A 24,558-nucleotide genomic window follows, 5' to 3' on the forward strand; every position below is an offset into this window, starting at 1 on the left:
GTCTAGTTCAGGCACATGCAAACACTACATTCATTGGCCGTTTTTATACTAGAGACGCGTTACCTGTCTAGACGAGCTTCGGCAAAAATTTTGTTGCTCGTCTGGTTATGCATCTCTAGTATAAAGACGGGCACAAGAAGATGCGTTACGCGACTAGACGAGCTTCCTTTTGTTATCCGTCTTTCAAGACGCATTTCAAAAAGTAGCTCGTCTAGACGGATAACTCGTCTTATGCCCGTCTTTATACTGGAGACGCATAACCAGATGAGCAACAAAATTTTTGCCGAAGCTCGTCTGGACGGGTAACGCGTCTCTAGTATAAAAACGGCCATTGACTTCCCTCAAGTTGACACTTCTCCTATTCAAACATTCAGTCATGGCCTGCATTACATTTTCACTTTTTTTTACATGGACACTTATTATGGTCCCAAGGGTGTCCATAAGGCCGTCCCCTTTTTTCTCTGTTTACCGCTGAATGGATTTCTTAATTTTGGGTCAGTTGTAGCTCTCCTTGCGACTACTCTTGTAAGTGACCACGCTGATGAAACCTTGTTAAAATTCGCACTAAAACTCTGTTATTAAAAGCTCCCTAAAGTGACTATGGCCACCTTTGGGATTTTAGTAACTGCGCATTTAACAATGGAAGTAGCTTCAACAATTTTTATAAAGAATGTTGAGATTCTTCACCCTCTTTGTCCATAGTCAGGAGGGCAGTTGATAAAGACTGTAGATCTTTCAATACAGATGTCACCTCCATCAGGTTCATGTCTTCATTAGCTTCACCTTCTCTGGGGTGGAAATCTAGCTGTCTTCCATTTTGCACAGAGGTTGAGGAAATTCTGGGATCAGCCGGGAGACTTAGTTTTTCTGTTTTGTTTTGTTTACCTTTGCTTCTACTAGTTTTTATAGGCATTTTCTCTTCAAGAGGGACTTGGTCTCTGTTTTCTTTTTCTTCTTCTTTGCCAGTATCTATAAAAAGTGTAAAGGCAATGTAAGGAATTTGTGTACTGCTTAACTGTGTGGGTGGAGTTTTTGGTGGTATTACTGTACAGCTGTTCGTATTCCAGTCTGAAAAGTGGCTGTCCATAGGACTCCTGGACTTCCACCTGGCTAAAAGCCTGATTGCCACCTAGGATTCTTTGCATTCTTTTCCCTTTTTCAGGGCGTTGTCAATAAGTTTGTATTGTATTGTATCCAGACATTTTCCAAAAGAACACGCCCTTGATGTCAACACATTGCAACAATTAAGGCTTCTATTTGGAAACCACAAACAGAATTGCTGGTAAGAGGTCTTAGTGAGTCTAGTACAGGTATAACCAATTTTGTCAGATAAAGAAACAGACAAACAAACTAACTTAAAACAAGAAAAATCACAAAAGTGTGCACCCAGTGGCTTCTTGTGTTTGGTTATATCCCTCCCCGAGAAGAGAATTTCATTTGCTCTCCTCTCTGAACATGACTGATAATTAAGCTTGGAGGTTTATGTCCTTACCTGAAAGCTCCTTTGGCCTTAGTCTTGGAACCTTGAAGCCTTCCTGTCGTACTGTAGCCATAAGCATGTTTCTTTCTTTCTCCATATGTCGCAGTTGTGACCGAGTTTTCTCTAGTTTCATTTCATATTCTTTCTGTTGAAGAGACAGTTGCTCTGCAGACTTTTCCTTTTCCCGTTCAACTTGCCGTTCTGCTTGTCTGAGGGCCACAACTGCTTTGGTGTGTTCACGGCGAATGTCATTAAATTGCTTCTCAAGTTTTGCAAATTCTTCAGTGTATCTTGCTTGCTCTGATTGCAAAACTTTGTCTAAAGCTAAAGAAAGGAAATTTACCGCTAGTTTGTTTTGACCCCAAAATAAAAAGACAGTGTGTGTTTAATCTTGGACAACTTTTTTTGGAGGAGGACATTCAAGATATTTTGGGTGTGCATAATTGAACAACCAATAAGAACTGTCAAGCTGTGCATTACCGGTAGTTAAATATTATTCATTTCTGCCAGCCACTGGGTTACTTCAGGCCCTGGCCACCATACATGTATATCTAGATGTGCAGTTATTTTGCAAAAACAACTATTTATTGTTGTGCATGACTTCAAATTTTGTCACATTCCATGTGTAGCCACCACTTTGGTCCTGCGAGATACCCATGTCAAATACATGCCCTTACTTTTTTCAGCCACATCCTTATGTTTAGCCATTTCTGTTTTAAGTGCTTCTATTGTTTCCAATCTCTCTGATAATTCAACTTCAGCAGTCTCTAGCTTTTCACCAAGGACAGCACCACGTTCTCGTTCATCCTTCAAGAGTGACTCCAACTGTAAAACGTAAAGTGAGTGATTATAACATTTATATATTAACTGTACACACACTTATATCGCTTTGATTTCCAGATACATTTTCCTGAATGTACTGTTTTACTACACTGCCAGACAGGAAGGTTATGAGAATTCTAAAGGATAAAGTATTGTTTGATCTCAAGAAAAAAAGTTTTGACTTGAATAAAGCAGATATGTCCAGGATTGAACGCTAATGAGATGCACGTTCCTCATGACAGGCATCACAAAGTGTCCTTATTAATAAAAATTCACCAAAACACACCAAATTTTGTCAAATATGAAGTAATATGGAAATGTCAAATAACACAGTCAAACATGAAGTACTCATTAAACAATACCTGCGTTCAATCCTGGACATAAGTGGAATAAAGAAAGTGAAAAACAAGAAGCCACAGGTAGACCAGTTTTAGTTACAGAATAACCACTTTTTTTAACAGGTTCAACAGATTTAAGTTCAGGATTACTACCAGTAGTTTTTGCCACAGGTTCACCAGTTTTAGCCACAGGACCACCCTGGAAGATTTAGAAGCGCTGTAATGGAGCATAGAGCGTAAGCCATTTCGTTTAATATTTTGATTGTGTTGTTCCCAAAACATATCCCCCACAGAATTTCTTTTGGTTTGTCCCCTTCCACCCTCCCTCCAGGAATTCCAATTTAGCTTCATACATTCCTTTTAAAAAATTATGGCTCTCCACACTCCCCAGGGACTTCCTACGACCTTCCATGTGGTGGGTGTGAATATTTTCTGGAACTCTTGCACGCAATTTGAGTATATAGATTTGGGGATTTTTAAGCATTTAACTTCACCTGTGATATTTTGCTGGCAGATTCTTTAAGTTGCTCTTCATACTGAACTTTAACTACCATCTCTTTCCTTTCTAAAGCCTCAGAATCTTTCCTGGCCTGCGCCAATAGATGGTCTCTTTCTCTTGTTAGCTGTTTGACTTCTGATGCTAGCTGTTCAAGTGACAAACCTGCCTCTGGCTCAACTGCGACATTCTCTGAAATGTAAAAGGTGCATCTAGAGCATTAAAAAAGGAAATCTTGAATAAATTGGGAAATTCAACTGCCCTTCAGACAGCCATTTATTAATAAGTTCAAGATTTAAATATTAAATACTTATTTTAAATGTCCAAATCAAATCATTCTTTACTTGGCCTGCTCAACTTTGCATACATGTATGTTAAATTGGTGTTAGTGTTCCACGACTCTGAACTTCTATTCATTACTGACACTGAAGCAGGCCACTGAAGCTAGGTACTGCCAGTAAATGCTTCCACCCTGTTGTTGGCTTCTGTACCTACTTAGCATTTTATTATAATAATAATGATCTTTTAACAGGGGGCTCCACTTACTAGTGTGGTTTTCAGGGAGGTCCTGAGATAAACAAATAACGGCATTAAAAAAAATGAATTAAAAATCAAAATTATTACAAAGTTGATTAAAAACCCCTAAAAGCTAAGAACGATACGGCTAAAAAGATATAAAATTGAAAATTATTCGCAGTAAAATTAATAAAAATACAATTGATCATTAAGGTTAAAAAACTATCTAGCTTATACTTATTAAGTAATAAATTGTCCTTACAACAATTTTCAGGATTTCATTGCAGCCCTCTCACCATACCTGAAAAGTCTGCAGGGTTTTAAATAAGATTTGAATTAAAGGTCAAATGAACAAAAATTTCAAAATGCCATTTTAATCAACTAAACGCTAAAACTATCCATTATTGAGTAAAATTAAGATAAATTTTTGCTTTCCGAGCCCTAAAGCGTGAATAACAGCAAAAAATTCGAAGATTTCCAAAGGCTTCACGAAAACGTTTTTGAATGACTGCGCACTGAAATGGAAGGAATGGAATGAGTTTTTGACGTCAAAATTGGTGTTTTTGAAGACAGCCGCAGACCAATTCCACAGACCGCACCGACGCCAACGTCAACGAAAACGTCTGGTGGAAAATGAATTCATATTTTACTTGAGAATCTCGCAACTTTCCGGACGTATTCGGCTTATTTATTGGTATAAGAACTAGCTCCCGCTGAATATTCAAAGAGAGCGTTTAACCCCAATTAGAAAAACCAAATATTAGCCGTCGTGGCTGACGTTGTCCAACATAGGCAAAATTTCGTCATTTCACGTTGTTGTTCGGCAGAGAACGGCTTTGAAGTGCACCAAGATTCAAAACGCACGTGCATAGTTAACGCACGTGCAGATAATTCTGCTCATTAACGTAAAATGCTAATGAGAAGAACAATAGAGATTCCTGATTTGTTTTCATACAAGCCTGCATTTAACCTGTCTCACATGATTATACAAAAGGACAGCAAACAAAACTTTAAGCTATTCTTGAGCTTTACCTATTTTACTAAAAAAATTGCGCATCTCTGAACAACAACCAACAATCAATCAACTGAAAAAGGGCCGAACAGAACGAAATAACTGCTTGAAATGTCACTAAAAACATTTATTTAAATTCTAACGTGCGGTCTGCGGAATCGGTCTGCGGTCGTCTTCAAAAACACCAATTATGACGTCACAAGTTTTTATTTCCGACAATTTTTCCGAGCACTCTACGATTATAAAGGCCTAAAAAAAGCATTTTTCAACTTGCAATATCTCTGTGATGCAATGTCTGATTACTTTGAAACTTCGGGATATGTTTATTTGGCTCTTAATAAACACATGGGCGACAAATAAAAAAAAATCGAAATTTCTGTGTGGCATCCATTGGAAGCTGAATAAATATTAGAAGCTTAAAACATCTCACCCAGATAGGGAACCGCATGACATTTAGCCAGCGATTCATACCAGAGCCCTAGTTTGATTACTGATATTACATGTAATAAGAAATAGTTTGTTTGATACTTACCATCAGTTGGAGACTGCATATTTTCAGCACCTTTGTTAACTGCTTCAGACAATTCACTTCTCAACTGCATTTCCCGATGGGTTATAAGTCCTACATGTTACAAACAATGAGGTTTTTAAAAAAAGTTTTTAATTTGTACTCTACAGTTTGTACATTGTATAAAAATAAATTGGATATAATTGTAGTTGTCAGTGCTAGATGTATGCACACCACAGAACCCCTAATTTTTTATGCCTCTTCACCAGTTCCTGACTTGGAAAAATTAATTAAAAATAAAATGAAAGATCAAGTGAACATTACAGTGGCAGTGCGAGGGAAGATTGCACCCACTTATGGACAGTTGAACTTCCTAATAATTTCTTCTTCCATCAGCCGAACCATCAGCCACCACTCATGTGTTGCACTCATTCTCAGCTCCTACAAGTATTTGTCTTAATTAAATACTACCGTATATATAGATATTATATGGTGAACCAACTGTCCTAGTCTTAGAGAAGGCTGTGTGAGAAACAGTCCCTTTAAGATGCTAAAAGCCTGATTACAGAAGCTATACTGACCTTGAAGAAATTTCACTCGTCCAGATGCAAAACTAACACGCTGAGAAAATATCGCAAGTTTCCTGAAGGCTTCATCCATCTGCGAACTAACATGCTCCATGAAAGATTCTGTAGTTTGAGCAACCTCCTGCAGACTGCATGCAGACATTTGAAAATCTGCAACAAAGGACTTGAGCCTTTTCTCATTTTGCTGACACTTCTCGAGTTTTCTTTCTAGTGCAAGGTTTCTATTAACTTCAATTTGCTGTTCTGCTTTCTTGTCAGCTAAAAGGTGTGTCAACATGGCTGCTTCTTTCTGGGATTCCTCCAGTTCTTTCATCAGATGTTTCACCTAATTTAAATATCAAAATTCTCCATGAAAATTCTCCATAGTGGACCTCATACATTGTTAGAGATAACCCTTGAGAGAATTTGATCTTCAATCAGAGTTTCCATGAGTTGATCAAGACAAATTCAGTCTTCTCACATTCACTCAATTTTATTTTCTTTGAAAAAGGCACAGAGAAGGTACTGGACAAGGATGACAGCCCCCACCCCCCTATATACCATAACTTCTCTGTTAGTGACCACTTCCTTTTTGCCAAAAGAAAAGCTCAGTAAGTTCAAAAACTCCATTAATGCAACCCACCCCATTATAATTATTTTCACTATCTTTTTGGACCACTGGAGTTCACAGACAATATAACTAAAAGGATAAGTTAGAGTTTGTTAAATCTACAGCATATTCATGTTATAACTAGTAAATTGTTTTTAAGAATTTTTCAGACCAGTCCAATCTATTTTTATTTTCGTTTCACATTTTTTCATCAGGTTTTTAAGCAGCTGTTACATTGAAGTTATCACCACAGCATTTCGCTTTGTATGCAAGTGCGACATGACACCAATCAACACTTTCACCCGTAACATCGAGTGAACTCAACCACAACAGGTGTTACAGGATATGGCCGTTCCTGACAGCCCTGATTATGACTACCGTATTACTCGAATAAGCCCCGCGGCGCTTATAAAATTTTTCACGCCTCATGTGCGGTGCTTATTCAAGGGGGGCGCTTATTTGAGGGCCGCGCTTATTAAAAATTTTGACTCCAAAAAAAATAATCTTTTACAGTAATTGAAAATAGCGTCTCTTCATTGTCTATATTCGTCTTTCTGAAGAGAGATGTGGCGCTAGCTGTCCTGGCAAATTTCGCGGCCTTCACGACATTTACAAAACAATGTAAGTTTTGTAAGAATGTTGGATAGAAAAACTAATGGGCGAGCGGTAAATCAATCAATTTGAACTGCAAAACATTGCTTTCGATGAAAAGAAATGTCCAAGTTTGTTTCAGATTTGCTTTATAGCTAGCTTAATGGAATTCCTCGAATAAGCGCCGCTTTGGGACTGCGACGCTTATTCGGGGAGTGGCGCTTATTAACTTTTTTGTCCCAAATGCGGCGCTTATTCGAGGGCGGCGCTTATTCCAGTAAATATGGTATGAGCCAAAGAAAATTCAAACTGATTTTAAAAAAAATTAACACCAAATAAGTTAACCCAAAACTAACACTAAACAGGTATGTAATAATGAAAACACTTACCTGAGCCCTCTCATTTCTTTCTTCCTTCTCACGGATAATCTCCTGTGATTTTAACTGCACCAACAAGGCAAACACTTTCTCTCTCCACTTTGTCAGCAATCCATCCCCTTGATCACTATTACCCTTGGTAAATTTAGTTTGAAACTTGATCAATTCTGTCTCTTGCATGGAAAGGATTTCATTAATGGATGATAGTCTCACATTGAGTAGTTCTACAGTGGATCTTAGATTGTCATTTTCCTGTAATAAGCTTGCCATGTTTTGCTTTGCTTCTTCATTCTCTTTTTGAAGTTTTTCCATCTGCGCGTTTGGGAGGTTCTCTCCAATGTAAGCTCTGAGTTGGTCAACAACTGAGCTCTGAGCCTTTAGTTCTTCATCTTTCCTTTGAAGCTTTCCTAGGAATGGCCAGCATGTTATTAAAAAATTAGCACATGCAAGCTGGTTATTAATATTTCATATCAACTAATGCTAAAGAAAAGACAATATTAGTGGACACCTCCCTCATACGGGCAGTCCGCTTGGTCCAAAGGTGATCAAAATTCATACATGTATAAACTTTACGTCTTTAATATGGACACCTCCACTATACAGAAACTCTTCCACGCCCCTACAGTCAGCAGCTGTATTAAAGAGGGTCAACTATAGTTTTAGTTTCCTTGAGTTAGCTGGTAGCAAAGGTAAATTACCTGCTGAAGTGACCATTGAAAAGCTCACTTTTCAAACTTTGGCCCTTCATCTTTTTAGTTTGATTAAGGGCTGATGCTTGAAACGTCAAATAGAAGAGGCCCTGCCAGGGGGGTTCCCGTGTCACTTGTCTAAATTTAAAAATGTGCCGTGTCGCTGTTTTATCGCTCTTTATGTCGCTGTTGGTAATTAAATTGAAGGAAAATTGCTTGTCCTTGTCGGAATTTAAGTTTTTCCAAAAGGGTTGTCGTTTGTCACGATTTTATTAGTATGCTGTCGCTACTTTTTGGGCCATGTCGCTTGTCGGAATTTACATGTACCCTGGCAGGGCCTCATAGAATGTTTTCAAAAAAATTATTTAACTACAGCAGGTATTTCACCTTTATCAACTTTCAGTTGATAAACAACTTTTGGTGCAAGTGTTTCAATTGGTGGCAGCCCAATTCTTCATTTCAGCGACATGATCCACTGGTGACAAGGGCAAGGACATTTGTTGGTTTAAATCAGAAGCTTCTGTTTAAATTTATTGGTTACCTCACCTGTCAAATTCTCAACTTCTCTTTGATTTGACATTGTCTGCTGTTCTATTTTACTGCTTAGTTCTGTGAGGGTTTTATCGAAATCTGATTGAGTGGCTTGAAGTTTTTCTTGATACCCATTTATCTTTGTTGAATACTCTTTTTCTTTTGCTTTCAGTTCATCTTTTAAGTTATTCAGTACGTCTTCTGTGAAAGACAGTTTGGTCTTTGTCTCCGTCTGTATTTGATCTCTTCTTGACATTTCATCACTCATTTCCTGCAACTCTTTTGAATACTTCACCTCACAAGCATTCAAACTTTTCTGCAATGCTTTAATTTGCTCATACTTGTCATATTCATTTTTACTGAGCACATCTTCAAACCCTTTCCTGTCGATCTTTACTTGTTCCTCTGCATTTTTAAGCTCAGCTTTTAAATTCTTGAGAACCGCCATTTGCTTTCTGGCGCGTTTCTCCAAACTCTCCACTTCTCTCTCGTATATTTCCTCCTTTTGTTTCAACTCAGCTTTGAGCTCCTTGATCAACGAATTCGCCTTCTCCAGCTCGGCTTCACTTCTTTCAAGGTCGGTCTCAAAGTTTGTTTTCATCTCTTTGAGATCTGCTTTGAGTTTAGCAGTCAACCCTCCAAGCTTTCTAACCTCCGATTGCAGCGAAAGATTTTCCTCCTGAAGTTCGGCCATTCGTTTCAAATCAAGCGCGTCATCGACTCGGCTCTTCTGTGCCATAATTCTGCTCTTTCGAATCTCTCCCTCAAGACGCAATTCCTCCTCTTTAGATCTCTCGAGTTGCACTCGAAGCTGTTTGTTTTCATTTTGCAACTTGTTGATTTCAGCTAGAGTTCTCGCACTCTCTTCTCCTTGATCTTTCGATACGTTATATTCAGATGGAGCTAAAAGCTTCGCAGCAGCCGAATCCGCTTTCTTTGAAGGGATTTTAGGGCGTGCAGTCTGAAAATATGCTGGAGAAAGGAACTTTTCGCTGACATTTTTGGTGTTGCCCGCCATTTTTTTGCACTGAAAACAAAATCGACCAGGCGCAGTCCCAGAAAGCTTTGCGAGTCGCGAGTTTCACAACATTTTCACGTGGAGTCGTTTTGCAAAGAAAAACACGATGGGAAAACAGAAGAAAAAGGTATTAGTTTTGACACTTTTTCTGGTCAGTTTCTAACATTTGGTGATGTATAACGAGGAAAACTACTTGTGGAATCCTTTTACAGGGAGAACGCGGGGCGGCAACGAACTATATTTCAAGAAATCAAGCCCTGAAGAAACTTCAGCTAAGTTTGCCAGATTTCAGGTGAATGTTTGATAATCAATGCTTCCGTTTTAGTATTTTAAAGTATTTAGAAGTTTTCTTTTATAGCCTAAATCCTTCAGGACTTGTTCTTTTCTTTAAAGGATTGTTTGTCAGGAGAAATAATTTAGTATTATTATCAATTTACCCCACATGCCGTTTCATCAAACCAGTTAAAAATCCAAGCTACCATTGTTTGTGAATCTAAAAGTTAAGGTGATAGGTCGTTCCTTTAAATTTCTTTAAAGCAATTTCTAGAAACAAGCAGTCCATTCAAAGAAACATCTATGCCAAAACTTTGTGTAATTTCACCCCCCCCCTCTGCTCACCCCCTCAACCTCCCCCCCCACACACTCCTAAGCCCTTACTCTACTTCTAAATAATTGCACCTTACAGTCAAATTAGAAAAAAAAAAGTTAATATGACTGGTGGTTAAAACAATAATTCCAGTATCTTTGTATCATAAGACAAGTAAAAGTTGCATTTAAAATGTGATATTTTTCTAGGCGACTGTGCATTTTAAAGGGTGTGTACCCAGTCGAGCCAAAGAACAAGAAGAAAGTCAACAAAGGAAGTACAGCAAACAAGACATATTACTACATCAAGGACATTCAGTACCTTGCACATGAACCGGTTCTAAACAAGTTTAGGGAGTTTAAGGTGTTTCTTAGGAAGCTTAAGAAAGCTATCGCCAAAGAAGAACCAGACACTGCTCAAAGACTAGAAGATAACAAACCAGTTTACAGACTTGATCACATCCTTAAGGAAAGGTATGTTCGTTTTGTTGTTTGCTTGCTATTGATAGGCTGAGAAATAATTTATCAAATATTATAAATCCAAGTGATCTCTGTGTGACCTGGGATTGGCTGAGTGTGATGGTAAATACAATTTTCAGGCTACAAAAATTAGGACCTGAGCCCGCAATCCAATGGAAAACCATTATCTGGTCAGCAGCCAACTTAAAAAACATGTGACCTTGATGAGCTCTACACCTGAGCTGATATGGTCATGTGTGATACTGATTAGCGGATACTTTCTTTTGACAGCTGTCAGTTTACCATAACAAAATTTAAGCTTACATCGACCTTAACACTAACCAAAGCACCCATTGCCCTGTGACTCTTCTCAACCTCCCCCAGAGTCTGTACAGGTGGGCGGTTGGTTGTACGCTCACGTGACAACCACATTTTTTCAACTTGATGGCTTTGCCAAAATTCCTTTACCTTGGTGCTCCGCTGGTGTGCTGCGCATTCTGGAGCTCCGCTAAAAAGTAAAAGAATGAGACAGATATTTCAGGTTATCAAGGCCACACTGGTGCTCTGTATCAATGTCTCAAATGTTAACTCAATCTTGTACTTACCAATTTTCAGGTACCCAACTTTCACTGATGCTGTTAGAGACTTGGATGATGCTCTGTCCATGCTGGTCTTATTTTCAACAATGCCACAGACTGATAAAATACAGGTTAGCTTCTTAGTTATTTTCATGGAAGTTCATTGTGAATTTTTTGTGGTCGAAAGACATGTTACAATGTAAATTGTGGTAAACATTTATTTGATAATTGGTTTTGAATTTTCCGCAGGCTGATGTCGTAAAACAGTGTAAAAGATTATCAGGTATGTGGCTGTTTAAAGTATAGTGTTTGGCAACCAACAAGTTAACTTCTGGATTGCTTGTGGCTGGTTTGCAGGCTTTTCCAGCCAAGTGTGTAGTTTCGTCAGGGGTTGGGGTTGTAGTACCAGTGTTTGCCATTCCTGGAGCAACCGAGCTCCATTCACGATGCATACTCTTGTAAACAACATTATAAATCCTTAATATGTAACCTCCTACATGTATGTCTATGTTTTGTTGCAGTTGAATTTCAGCACTATATCATTGCTTCAAAGTCACTGAGAAAGGTACAGTCAACTGGTTTAGGTTGGAAATATTCTTGCAGTTATGATAATCAAAATTAATTTTATCAATAAATGACATTACCGGTAATTATACACTTAGCTTTTTGCTTCAATTTTGCTCTAATGCTAACATAACTTTTCTTTGTGGTTAGGTGTTTCTTTCAATAAAAGGAGTTTATTTTCAAGCTGAAATCCAAGACCAACCGGTCACATGGATAGTACCATACCAGTTTTGTCAAGAGGTAACAATATAATCATGTTTTTGGTTCCTTGTGTGATCTTCTGATTTGTGGTTTACTTTTATCAGAAATCTGGCCATTGTATAAACTGTAGGTCAGATGATGCACTGCACAGCTACTTGAAAGGCAAACTGTTGCTGCACTGAACAGCTCCAAATTGAAATTCCTTGAAAGACAAACAAAAGTTAATTTGTCTCCTTTTCTTTCAGCCGCCATCTGATGTTGACTTTAGAGTGATGCTTACTTTTGTGGAGTTCTACACAACCATGATAGGATTTGTAAATTTTAAGTTGTTCAACACATTGAACTTACACTATCCCCCAAAGGTGAGTTGGTAAATGCTGGCTTTTATTTTGTCAAAAGTATAAAATTAATGTGAGGGCTTCTTTCCTTAGTGTAGAAATAAAATAAACTCCCCTAACATTGTTCGTTTTCATATGCCATCCTTACTGGAATAATCTGGTTGGTTGTGGGCTGACAGTCCACTGAATTTTTGTTTGAAGGTCATTTGAGCCCTGGGGGGAGGGGGGGCACTCCCATACATGAGCTATATAGGTATGTGCTGCTGTGAAGGGTATGGTTTTCAAGCAGTTTAGTCTGGGATAGGGTATAGAAATCAGAGAGTTTTGGTCTAGAAAAGGGTAGCATTTGCCAGGAAACCGATCGACGGTATGACAAATAAAGTCCAGAAACTCGGAAGAGAAAGAGGCTTTCCTAAACGTAAAAAAAATAATCGCGGCATCGTTGTTCACAGATGGTTTTCCATTAAAACACTGATAATCATACAGTTCTAACAAAATGCAAGTCTGGGATAGGGTAGGGATTTTCAGTGTCTAGTCTAGTATAGGGTTGCAAAAATCAGCTGAACATGGTCTGGTATAGGGTAAGGGCTTCAAATTCCCAGCGGCACACCCCCACCCAAAAATATACTGGGTGCCCCCCCCCCCCGGGATTTGAGCCAACCTATTGTTTCACACCATTGTTTTCCTGATTTGCAGCTTGCTGGTGAATATAGTAATGCAAACAATGCAGGCTATTGTGAAGAATCAGAACTGGAAGATGAGGTAAGGAGTATTGGCCAAAGGCCAATATTCGTACTAGCATGGTCCCAAGCAAGCTTAGAGAAAAAATTCAGTTACCGACTCGTGTATAAGCCGCACTCGTAGATAAGCCGCACCCCCAACTTTGAAGCTTTATTTTGAGAAAAAAATAAAAACTTAAAAACTTGAAATCCCAATACCTTTAAAAAAGGATGCTCTTTTGACAATGTGGAAAACGATGAAATTTGAATGGAAATAGTATGAGAACAACAGATTGAGAACGATACAAAACGATTGCTTAGTAACCACACAGTGAAGTCTGGGTCCAGTCACGTTCAATCGGTGATCGGTCGGGTAAACAAGGAAAAGCCATCACTGAAAGTTCGACTTCTTAATTAATCATCATATCAGCTGTGTTCGAATAAGACTTAATTTTGATAAACATTTGACAATAAAAATAAGCGACAGTAAGACACAACGTTTCGATGTCATCCTGACATCATTTTCAAGTGACAAATAAAATAACGGTTCAACAGTGTTATATATGCGGTTAGAGGTGTGATGTTTCATTAACATATTTGTTTTAAACAAATAGTTTCGCGCGGATAGAATCCGATTGCGTGTTCAGGCTAGGTTTATTCTTTCTAATAAACAACATTTCGTAAATCAAGCAGTCCAGTTTTCCGCTGCATTTCTTTAGGACGGAAAAATTACTGGTAAGGTCGCCGATGTTATTAAGGCCGTGATCGTTCTTTAAATGCTTCCCGATTGCGGAGAACCTATGTTCATCAATTCGTTGGTGTAAGTGCCGGCTGGTATAGCCGACATAATCTGCATCGCACAGATCACATTGGTAATTGTACACAACGCATTGTTGATTTATTAAAGGTGGTTTTGGTTCACGCATCTTGAGATCTTCACCGATTTTGCGACTCTTGAATACTGGTTGAAGAGTGTGATCGATTTTCTTGCTCAGGTCAGATAGTTGTTTTTTGACTCCGTCGGCCGACGTTTGATCAAACGTCGGCCGACGGAGTCAAAAAACAACTATCTGACCTGAGCAAGAAAATCGATCACACTCTTCAACCAGTATTCAAGAGTCGCAAAATCGGTGAAGATCTCAAGATGCGTGAACCAAAACCACCTTTAATAAATCAACAATGCGTTGTGTACAATTACCAATGTGATCTGTGCGATGCAGATTATGTCGGCTATACCAGCCGGCACTTACACCAACGAATTGATGAACATAGGTTCTCCGCAATCGGGAAGCATTTAAAGAACGATCACGGCCTTAATAACATCGGCGACCTTACCAGTAATTTTTCCGTCCTAAAGAAATGCAGCGGAAAACTGGACTGCTTGATTTACGAAATGTTGTTTATTAGAAAGAATAAACCTAGCCTGAACACGCAATCGGATTCTATCCGCGCGAAACTATTTGTTTAAAACAAATATGTTAATGAAACATCACACCTCTAACCGCATATATAACACTGTTGAACCGTTATTTTATTTGTCACTTGAAAATGATGTCAGGATGACATCGAAACGTTGTGTCTTACTGTCGCTTATTTTTATTGTCAAATGTTTATCAGCTGTGTGTTGATAAAAACTTGTTGCTCAATAGGAGTTTAGCATTGAGTTTATTTACTCAATGTTTTTAGTGCTTTTTCTGACCCCAGACTAGGCAATTTACACCCCTCAAAAGCAATGGTCTTGTAGATAAGCCGCACCCACGATTTTGAGCCCAAAATTTCAGCAAAAAAAGTGCGGCTTATACACAAGTTTTTACGGTATTATACAACTACTGTATAGGTGTGAAAGGAGTTGTAGGAACTTTGTCTGTTTGTATACATAACAAAAAATGGATTGGCATTAAAACATTTTGATTGGCTCTCAGCTGTCTTTTCCATGTAATTTATTGTTAATAGGGTGGGGTGTCTCAACTGAGAAGAAGGGGGGCTGGATTTGAAATAAGGTAAAAAAAAGGTTGAATATTTGAGAGGGGTTTGGAATGAAAACATTGTTTGGCAACAAACAATGTAAGTATACACTGTACTTAGTATTTAAAGCTGTGTCAATAAATGGGCCTCATTGAAAAATATTTGAAAAAATTTGTTAAAACATGTTTTCTTCTGTATTGAATTCTGCAGGTGCTTTCTGCTTTGAATCAAAATCTGGCAGTCACAGGTAAGCATTGATAGTGGCATTTATATGTGAATTGTTAAATTGTAAGAAAATGTTTAACAACTATTCATCATCATCATCATGTCTTGTCGCGCCAGTAGCCACATAAGGCCATCATGCATTCTGAATAACACTCCCTGTTTCATGCCACCGCTTTGGCTACCTTCCAGCTCGTCCACCCCGCCTTGTTTCTTTCCTTCTCCACCGTCCTTCTCCAAGTTGTCTTTGGCCTCCCTCTCCCTCTTCGACCTTCTGGTGTCCATCCCAATGCTTTGAAGCAGTTGTTCGCACCCTCTCTCCTGAGTATGTGTCCCAACCAGTTCCACCTTCTTCGTCGTACCTCGCAGCTTATGTCATTGCACCTCTGCCATTTCAACCTCTCTCTTGTTTGTAATTCTTTGCTGTCATCTTATTCTCAGTATCCGTCTCAGGCACTGGCATTGGAAACTGTTCAGTTTTCGCTCATCAGCTTTAGTGATCTTCCATGTTTCACAGCCATATAGCAGGACCGGTCAAACTAAATCCTTTAATAGGCGTATCTTTGTTCTCCTTCCTATGGCTTAACAACCATACTTGTCTAATGTCTTTACTGTATATCCTGTCAACAGTTCAGGAGGATGAAGTTGAAGTGGATGAATTTCCTGTTGATCCTGATGTAAGTTGGTCATTACAAAATGTTCGTAATTATAATTATACCCGGTAATACGTTTTTATTGATAATGAAATTGTAATCATGTAAAGATCGGTATGTAAGAGAGCGTTAACTTTGGTCTGCATTGACTTTTATTTGTATTTTTCAACATGAAAAGCAAGACAATTTTTTCCATGCTCCTAAATAATTGTTATTTCAAGTCTGTCATACCTCAACCTTGAGATAGTATTATTATTATTATTTTGGATGTCTCAATCATTGTCAAGCCCAGAGGGGACTCTTGTATGACAGGGATGGGGATGCTTGCTGTTTCTCTCGCTCAGGGGTGTAAATTGCGGATTAACTTTTTCGGTCTCACTTAGAATATTCAAGACAGAACACCAATATTTGTAGCCATTGAAGTCTTGTTTAGGGTTGCACATAAAGAAATAAAAAATGCATTTTAAAATGTCTCAGCAGTCTAGACCAATCAGTCATGAAACATGATATCTTTTAGGGATTGATCCCCTTAAAGGAGTTTAAATCAATTTTCTGATGAGCATCTCTGTCCCATTGAAACAGTAGTTCCCTCCTCCACCACGCTACATGCCCTGTAAATACATGCACCAGTACCCCAAGTTGCAAAACTAGCATGTCCAAAATGTGTATAATATATTTTATGCTGCAGTTGTTATTGTAAGCAACTGTTTTTGCATGATACAACAACTTGTGATGGTATTATGATCAAACTGCTGCGTTTAATGTGGATTGGTTTTCTCAACAGAGTGAGGATGCCAGGGCACAGGAGGCGAGCAAGAAGGAGTTTCAAGAAATAGAAAATCTAAAAAAATTATTTTCTGATTGCAAAGTGTTTCTTTCTCGAGAGGTCCCAAGAGAGATTCTTGTATTTGTTATCAGGTATGACTTCTGTAGATTTACTAGTTTTGTGTACCGGTAAATATTATTTTTGTATAACTGAGCAGAAGTTCTGTACAGAGCGATGCTGTATATATATGGCCAAGAAAGATAAAAGAATAGAGTAAAGGAGAAATTATTTATTTTCAAAGGAAAAAATATCAGAGTTCACCAATATTTGATGACCGTTATCTTAGTAGATATCAGGGAGGTGTAGATGGGATAGAGGACTGTGTTTATCAGGTATTGGTATACCACTTCTCATCACTCCCTCCCTGCCACCAAATTTCCCCTTTCTGCTGATCCTGTTTAATGTTTTATTGTTGTTCTTGTTGCTTCCAGGTGTTTTGGAGGGGAAGTTTCATGGCACAGCACAGATGCCATAGGAGCTACATTTGACGAAAGCAGTGAATTAATAACACATCAGATTGTAGACAGACCAGTTCAGGGACACAGATATCTATCCAGGTAAGTACCCGCTCAGTAGATTTTACCATGCAATTTTAGGTGACTCTGCGAAAAACAATCTTCAAAATAAAGGTTAAACTTGTCGCCAGTAGATGAGCTTGGGGAAGGCGCCTAAGAAAGTGGGTGGTGGTTCCAAGCGAAATACAAGGCTCAAGTAGTACACGCAGGTATCCATGGCTACTATGATTGTGGTAACCAACCACCAGGCACTGTCACACTGACCAAGTCAGTGGAAATACTTACCAACCCTATACTTACCAGATCCACCAATGAGGGAGGGAGGGTGAGGGAGAAAACAGCAGTACAAATGCAGGTTTTAGAGCTCAAAACAAATGCATGACCTCACACAGCTTGAACGCACAATAAGTAAGCTCTGAGAAGTCTCATAAGTCACTTTGTAGTGCATGGTCCCATGATCACCACTGACCAGCATTGGCTCGATTTTAACTTAGCCTAAATTACACTCAGCCACATTTTAAAACTGTAGAAAAGCGTAAAAGAAACAGCATGGATTTCATACAAAACAGTACAGTACCGTACAGAACAGCATGGACTTCAAGTTTCTGTGTCTTAAGTAAGAACTGCTATCCAATGTAAAATCAAAGAAACTGTCTCCCGTATTATTTATGATAGTTTTTCCAGTGCTTGTTTTACTCTTATTCTTCAGGTATTACGTTCAGCCTCAGTGGGTTTTTGACTGTGTCAATCACTGCAAACTTCTCCCAGTCGAGGATTACTTCCCAGGTGTTGAGCTGCCACCGCACCTGTCACCGTTTGTTAAAGAGGAGGAGGGAGATTATGTTCCTCCTGAGAGACAAGCCATGCTGGAAGAACAAAGACAGGCAGGGGAAGGAGACAGCGAGGCGGAGGAAGAGGAAGAAGGTGAGAAAGTCATCCGGGCTTGATTTGTTGTTTCAGCATTTGACAACATGGGGTAGCTTCTGGGGGGGGGGAGGGGGTTCTTGAAAAGCCCTTGGAAAGAAGAATTTTTGCTGAAAGTGCTTGGAAATAATAAATTGAATTGAATCCTCGAATTTTAGTTAGGATGGTAAATTTATATTATAGGATTGTTTCAAAGTAATTCAAGTATTGAGGGCAGATTTGTTCATGTTATATCCCTTATCCGGGGGGAGTTTTTTTTAAAGTTGCTATTGACTAATGAAAACATTTCAAAACATAGTGCAAGACAAAGTAAACTTGCTTGAATACTCCTTTAAAACTCAGTTTTTGGTGTGTTTGAATACTCCTTAAACTTTATGTCCACTATCCAGCATGAACTATGTATGGGCTATAGAGGTATGTGCCGCATAGGTATAGGGTATGGATTTTAGGTTCAGAATCCTAACCTAGGGTGTCATTTTCGCCATTTTTGACATTGTGTTCCCGGTGTGATCTTACGAAAGGGTACCGAACTTTCATCAGCTAAACTTGCAGTGCGTAAAGGTCCACCGCTTGAAAAGGGGTCATTTTTCAAGTTTAGGCCTTAAAAGGGGATCAATTTTCGTTTCCTTCATCCCTTCAATAGGGTAAGGGTTTAAAACCTTCGTGGCACACACCTATCAGAAATTTACGGGGGGGCAGGGCACTTAAATATCTCGAGGCTTTTATCAACTTCGTTGGTCGCAATGCGATGTAGTGAAACTTCAACACATATTTTTAAAGTGATGATAAAGGCTCGAAAATGGCGGACCAGGCTGTTCCATAAGAAGTTGCCGAAAATCTAACTGTGACTTTTTTGTTGTAAAGGGTTGATAAAAGTAAAGCAGTTCTATTTGTTTTGGTCATTTTAATCTTTTATTATCTCGATTCCAGGAACGCCAGGCGAAGAACTAAGCAAAGAAGAAAAGAACTTGGCAATAATGGCCATGAAAAAGAAAGACAAACGACTATACGACCGAATTATGCATTCCAAGAAGAAAAAGAGATCAGAGGTAAAGTATTCGACTTCTTTTGTAGCTTCCCTTTGAACTAAAAAATAAATGAGCGGGTTTATCAAGATCTATCTACGACCAAGGAAAGGTTATACTGAATACTAATTTTAAGTAAAGGGAAAACAGTGATTTTGTGCAACAGTCTTGCACGCAGGCCACAGAATAGAACTGTTGCATGAAAAGTTTGATGAGGTTCAAACTTCCGGCAGCATCAGGGTGGAAAAAGATGCATGTTGCACAAGGAACGGCTGATACGTTGCGGTTCATTTTACGTTATCTCCAAGTTTTTATTCGTTAAGTACTCGAATTACCGTAGCAGTAAACATTTTAATTGACTGAAAACCAAATCGTCCCAAGGAAGATTGCACGAGGGATGTAACACTGTTTACACAGGTGATTTTTGTCGCGCCGAAGTTGCGTCAAGCCGCCGCAATATCGCGGCGACATCATACAACTTCGCCGCTATATCGCGCCGAAGTTCCATGAAGTCACCGCGATATCGCAGGAGTTTCGAACCTGTTCGAAACTTAATGCAACTTCGGCGCGACAAAAATTGCATTGAGTTGCGCGACAAAAATCGCCTGTGTAAACGGGCCTTAACAGAGTTACTATTTCATTAGGCAATTTTTTTGTGCGATATGTTTCACAACAAAGTTGAACGAAGGGTTGGTTATTTTACCTTATTTGAGTGAACATTTTGGTCGGCTGATAACAAATCGCTGCAAAACAAATTACACAACAAGGGATGTTACGCTGTGTAATGATATGTAATAAAGGTGCTTCAGCCTTGGTATTACAGTAGTCAACATTTCGTACAACTTGTCTCGCAATACAAGAGACATTTAATTTTTCGTGCAGTAGAGCCTGAATTTCCAATTTTTGTTTCCCTTTAGGTACGAAAACTTGAGACCAAAAGGAAGGCGTACGACGAGGCACAGTCGCAAAAGAAACAGAAGACAACAAGATGACTGAATAAATCACAACACAAAATATGAATTCAACGTTTAATAAAATTATATTTTATGAACACGAGAACTTGTGTAGATATTTCGATTTGTTAAATTGTTCTCCATTGTTTTTTTTAACAAGGTTTGCATGGAGTGCATTTAAAATTTTTTTAACTTTTTATTTACAACTTTTATCTTGTTATAACTTATCGAACTGTTATAATTGTTTTGTCCAGCACGGTTTGAGCAAATATAAAGTCTAAATTTTAACCTCTTTGCATATTGATAACCTACGTGGGTTGGGGTGTTTTACTGGGGCATACCAACCCCTTTACCCCACCCGTCTCGGTACCTTACCACACCGTAAATCCGATATGTGAGCTTTAGCTGGCAAGGAGAATAATACGCGAAAAAGTGGCGAAACATTAACAAAAAATTATTCCCACACTTACAAACTGAAAAAGTAAAGAAAACTGTATGACAGAACGAAAATAAAAATACCGATATGTTATATTTACAGACAATTAATTTTCGATTTTTGTTCAATAAAACAATAACGCGAACTCCTGACTTTCGTGAAAGCTGCAGGTCAGAATTGCGTCGTGTCGCTTAGCAACCGCTTACGTAAATCGTTGGCATTTTCGTTGATTCTGAAGCCGGACTCCTTCCCCTAGTTAAGAGAGTTTATTTGAATAACGAGCTTATATTTAAACGGTCTATGTAGCGTCCATTTCTCGTATTTTTTATCTTCATCTGAGGTTGCGAACTTCGTTTTGTATCGTTTCGAATGACCGCAACTAGCAGAGAAAGTTGATTCACTATCACTCGATCTCGTATTCCATTTCACTGATGGCAGCTAACCCCTGAAAAGAAACATTGAAAGGATTATTAGAAGAATGTAACCGAGAGGAAATTGTACCATTTGATCATGCGATTCACAAGTGTTTGAGCGGCTGGGGAACTTTCATGCGCTTGCAAGGTATCCTGGACTCTCTTCTCGCGCTTGGGTTCAACGCCTATAAGGGGCGCGTGGAAGAGAGAGTTCAGGTATTGGACTAGTGGAACGACAAACATGTTGTGCGAGCTGATCGTACTGCCTGGTACTTCCCGGGAAGAAGTCAGACATTTGCATTTGATTAACAACTTACGCGACGGGCGTCGGTCGTAAAAGGTTTCTTTTTAGAGCATTGATCTTAAATCTTTTGAATCGCGTTTGCCTTGCTTGTGGTCGGGGTACCCCAGGTGTTGAGTGGAATTCTAAATTGCTGTGATGTATACCAGTGTAGGTTCTTACCATGTTGGTTGGGGTACCCGGATGTGGTCGTGTGCTGGCGTGTGGTAGAGGGGTACCTTTGCAGTGAAACGCTACTGGAACCTGGAAGAGAGACGTTGTAAAGTGTCAGAACTCGATAAAAAGTTAAGTTTCAATTTCCTGATATCAAAAACTAAATCGGTCTTCTTTTTTTTCATTTATTTTATTGGTTACACTCGACCCCGTTGCTTTGGTGGAATTTTGCGTTCCAATTGTCCTGGAAAATGTGCTGCAAATTTACTTCAGAGGACTTTCCCTTAGCTAATTACAACAAACGTAATGAACCAATCAGAATTCAAAGAAAAAACTTAAAGCCAGAGCCCCAGATCATAATCTAATCAATCAGTATTCAAGTTTTGAGCCGAGTTCCGATTTGAATATTAAAATACAAGAATGGAATACTAAAACGGAGAAGGAAAATCAAATTTCCATTAGTAAAAGTTCTGGCAGTTGACTGAAATTGAAACTCTACAACACTTTTTTTTCGCTATAGCCACGGTAATACTTAACTTTCCATCGGTAAGGCAGCCTTATGAAGGTTTATGCGTTCTTATTACATTAAGCCTAATGCACACTAATCAGACTGAACAAAGAAACCTTACCTTTTCAATGTCTCGGCGTGATATAATAGCCGACGATTTATTCACTGACTGCACCATGAAGCTCAGTTTTCCTGTATTGCCAGCTTGCGGTTTCCCGTGATTAAAATTACCCATCAACATGGCTAGAGGACTAACATGCCCTCTGGTCAAGTTGAATGTCATTTGTGTGCTGCATGGCGCAGAAAAATAATTTTGTTGCGCAAATTCGTCGGGTTTCGTTTTCAGCGGGTCAAACCAAGACCCTACTGCGTGTGAGGCTAAACTTGAGAGAAATCCGAAGTGGCGACTTGTAGTTTCGACATATGAAAAGGGTTTTGGCAGTGGCGAAGTTGGGATGTTTATACCAGCGTTTTCTGTTAGTGCTGGGTTCACTTCTGATAAGGTTTCGTTTGTAATTTCTTCTTCCAAAGTGTCGCTGTTTAATTTTTTAAGACATTCTTCCTTGAGTCTTTTCAATGTGAGATAGTGTCTTGTGTAGCGCTGAATCACTCTTGCTGCTTCTTGAAGTTTCAGGAAATTCCTCTTGGCCTTCGATGCTCGCCAAACTGTAAAGAGAAAACTTCTTGTGAGGCTGGTTTGTTTAGGAATGGCAAAACAAACTGCGTTCAAATAACTTTACAGATCATATCTGTGGTGGTTTTCTTTGTCGAGTGGTTCTCTAATTTAGATTAGTAGAAACTCAGCTGTGTTCTATTGGAAATCCGCGAATCTGATTGGTTCTCCCACTGTTTTCTATTCGCCGATAGAAAACAGTCGCGCGCGCGTAGCTCTGTAAGCGATAATTTTCTTGATTTTTGTCTTCAAAGTGCACAATTTGTAGGTTTTGGACTGCAACAGAGATCTACTAAAACAATTAGACTACTCGCCATCGTTTTCTATGAGCAAATAGTCAACTCGGCTGCGCCTCGTTGACTATTTGCCATGAAACTCGGGTCGTAGTCTATTGTTAATTAGTAGAAACTCAGCTGTGTTCTATTGGAAATCCGCGAATCTGATTGGTTCTCTCACTGTTTTCTATTCGCCGATAGAAAACAGCGCGCGCGCGCGCGTAGCTCTTAAGCGGTAGATTTTCTTGATTTTTTGTCTTCAAAGTGCACAATATTGTAGGTTTTGGACTGCAATCCTTTAGAGTTTCTACTAAAACAATTAGACTACTCGCCCTCGTTTTCTATGAGCGATAGTCAACTCGGCTGCGCCTCGTTGACTATTTGCTCATAGAAAACTCGGGCTCGTAGTCCAATTGTTAAATAAAGCGATTCTCATTGTAGGTTAATTATAGCTCCAGACTTTCTGTCATGTTATCCAAACAATTCAACATTACCCATTTATATTCCTGGTATGGGTAGGGAGAAGCCCTTTCAATGCGAGAGTAAAGTGTATTCACCAGAACGCATCGCAAGGGCCCAGAGAAGGCTCAAAATCCGAACCCCTAGATCCAAACCAACATAAGACAAAGAAATGTAATTCACCTGACTGAATTGTGACAGCCGCAGCATTTCTTCTTCTTTCAATTCGTCTCTTATGTCGTCTCCAGCAGTACTGAATAGTTAGCACTGATTTGGTGAGGCATTTGTTTCTAACTTGCTCTAGCCGTTCCATCTAAAACGACAAGGAAAAGAAAGCGTGATAGAAACGCACGTTTAGCCAGGGAAAGAAGGTTGAAGTAATCCCATCTGGTATTAAAACCTTTATCAATCATATGGAAAACACAAAGACAAAAACATACTACAATTAATTTTGTAGGCAATCTATGGTGTAATACTACAACAAACTAAGCTCTTTTGTCAGGTGACCAATTTCCGTTCAAAGATTGGACCCATCTGTTATTTCAGTCACTGATTGTTTGTATGGTTCACTCTCTAAAATTTCACGCGATTTCAGGTTATCATCCATTAAAATATAAAATAGTGGTCACCGCTACTGGAGTGCCCCCCCCCCCCCCAACCAATCTTGGAATAAGACGCTCGAGAAGACCCTGGCACGAGTACATTTGAACAATACCTAACATACCGCTTCATCTCGGAGAAAAATCTTCGTCCGTCCGATTTTCACATCTTCGCCGTCTTTCGCATGGATATTTTCCTTGCCGTCATCACTGTCAGCCTGGACAACTTCCAAGATTGACCGACAGATGTGTCTCGTGTGGTCGTAGCTACTTCGGTGTCGTCGTCGAGACCGACGCTTCAGTCTTTCGACTGCGGGAACCCGAGGAGAGGCTTCCGCTTTCTTCGGCGAGCGGGCTTGGGGTACAGTCACGTGACTTCGTGTCACTGGGTTGAGATGCTTCAAAGCGAGGCTGTATCGTTGGAGAAATTCGTGATGAGAGAGCCTGGAAATAGAAATGTTGGTCGTTGCCGTGAGCTTAAATTAGATTGTTGATAGAAAAATAAACCTTTTGATAGCCTACGAGCAACCTCGTACTTATTAGGGTCTTATCCGCGACGATTTTCAAAATGGCGGCTCGAAATAGGCCCTGGGGGCGAGGCTGGCCTACGAGTAAGCTCTCCTTAGAGACCTTGCTCGCACTTGCTACATTTTTGATAGC

The 24,558-nt window shown here is 39.3% G+C and overlaps 3 protein-coding genes across 3 annotated transcripts in view; 1 reads left to right on the plus strand and 2 right to left on the minus strand.

Annotated features, from left to right (window-relative positions):
* Positions 1 to 317: 317 nt before the first annotated feature.
* On the minus strand, positions 318 to 9,554 carry LOC144645108 (uncharacterized). The gene is made up of 8 exons (XM_078504587.1): positions 8,552 to 9,554; positions 7,329 to 7,723; positions 5,754 to 6,084; positions 5,197 to 5,286; positions 3,135 to 3,328; positions 2,158 to 2,305; positions 1,493 to 1,804; positions 318 to 969 (listed from the first exon to the last, which is right to left on the minus strand). The coding sequence occupies exons 1-8, from the start codon at positions 9,552 to 9,554 to the stop codon at positions 662 to 664; spliced, it is 2,781 nt and encodes a 926-aa protein (XP_078360713.1). The 3' UTR covers positions 318 to 661.
* Positions 9,528 to 20,187, plus strand: LOC144645127 (pescadillo homolog). Its single transcript, XM_078504606.1, has 16 exons — positions 9,528 to 9,681; positions 9,767 to 9,846; positions 10,350 to 10,613; positions 11,214 to 11,307; positions 11,426 to 11,459; positions 11,698 to 11,741; positions 11,891 to 11,980; positions 12,187 to 12,303; positions 12,976 to 13,041; positions 15,174 to 15,210; positions 15,816 to 15,862; positions 16,623 to 16,756; positions 17,096 to 17,221; positions 17,889 to 18,103; positions 19,034 to 19,152; positions 20,046 to 20,187. Exons 1-16 carry the CDS (start codon positions 9,661 to 9,663, stop codon positions 20,118 to 20,120), a joined length of 1,563 nt encoding a protein of 520 aa, XP_078360732.1. The 5' UTR covers positions 9,528 to 9,660; the 3' UTR covers positions 20,121 to 20,187.
* A 37-nt stretch (positions 20,188 to 20,224) lies between these two features.
* Positions 20,225 to 24,558, minus strand: part of LOC144645098 (unconventional myosin-XIX-like) — a 29,366-nt gene continuing 25,032 nt past the window's right edge. Inside the window, exons 21-25 of the mRNA XM_078504572.1 lie at positions 24,024 to 24,342; positions 23,483 to 23,612; positions 22,014 to 22,558; positions 21,394 to 21,474; positions 20,225 to 20,962 (exon numbers count right to left, since the gene is read on the minus strand). Coding sequence (XP_078360698.1) covers positions 20,921 to 20,962; positions 21,394 to 21,474; positions 22,014 to 22,558; positions 23,483 to 23,612; positions 24,024 to 24,342 — 1,117 coding nt within the window. The 3' untranslated portion in view covers positions 20,225 to 20,920. The remainder of the gene's footprint in view (positions 20,963 to 21,393; positions 21,475 to 22,013; positions 22,559 to 23,482; positions 23,613 to 24,023; positions 24,343 to 24,558) is intronic.

Source organism: Oculina patagonica, chromosome 3 (assembly GCF_052425735.1).
Source record: "Oculina patagonica isolate OP01 chromosome 3, crgOcupat, whole genome shotgun sequence".
NCBI lineage: Eukaryota > Metazoa > Cnidaria > Anthozoa > Scleractinia > Oculinidae > Oculina > Oculina patagonica.

What these genes read in the sequence shown, in the direction of transcription:
- LOC144645108 (XM_078504587.1), bottom strand. Translation starts at nt 9,554, where the DNA reads ATGGCGGGCAACACCAAAAATGTCAGCGAAAAGTTCCTTTCTCCAGCA. An exon ending in AGAAGTTGAGAATTTGACAG is followed by an intron (nt 7,724 to 8,551) that starts GTGAGGTAACCA and finishes GGCCATTCCTAG; the next exon opens with GAAAGCTTCAAAGGAAAGAT. An exon ending in TAAGGATGTGGCTGAAAAAA is followed by an intron (nt 1,805 to 2,157) that starts GTAAGGGCATGT and finishes TCCTTTCTTTAG; the next exon opens with CTTTAGACAAAGTTTTGCAA.
- LOC144645127 (XM_078504606.1), top strand. Translation starts at nt 9,661, where the DNA reads ATGGGAAAACAGAAGAAAAAG. An exon ending in GATCACATCCTTAAGGAAAG is followed by an intron (nt 10,614 to 11,213) that starts GTATGTTCGTTT and finishes ACCAATTTTCAG; the next exon opens with GTACCCAACTTTCACTGATG. An exon ending in ACAGTGTAAAAGATTATCAG is followed by an intron (nt 11,460 to 11,697) that starts GTATGTGGCTGT and finishes GTTTTGTTGCAG; the next exon opens with TTGAATTTCAGCACTATATC.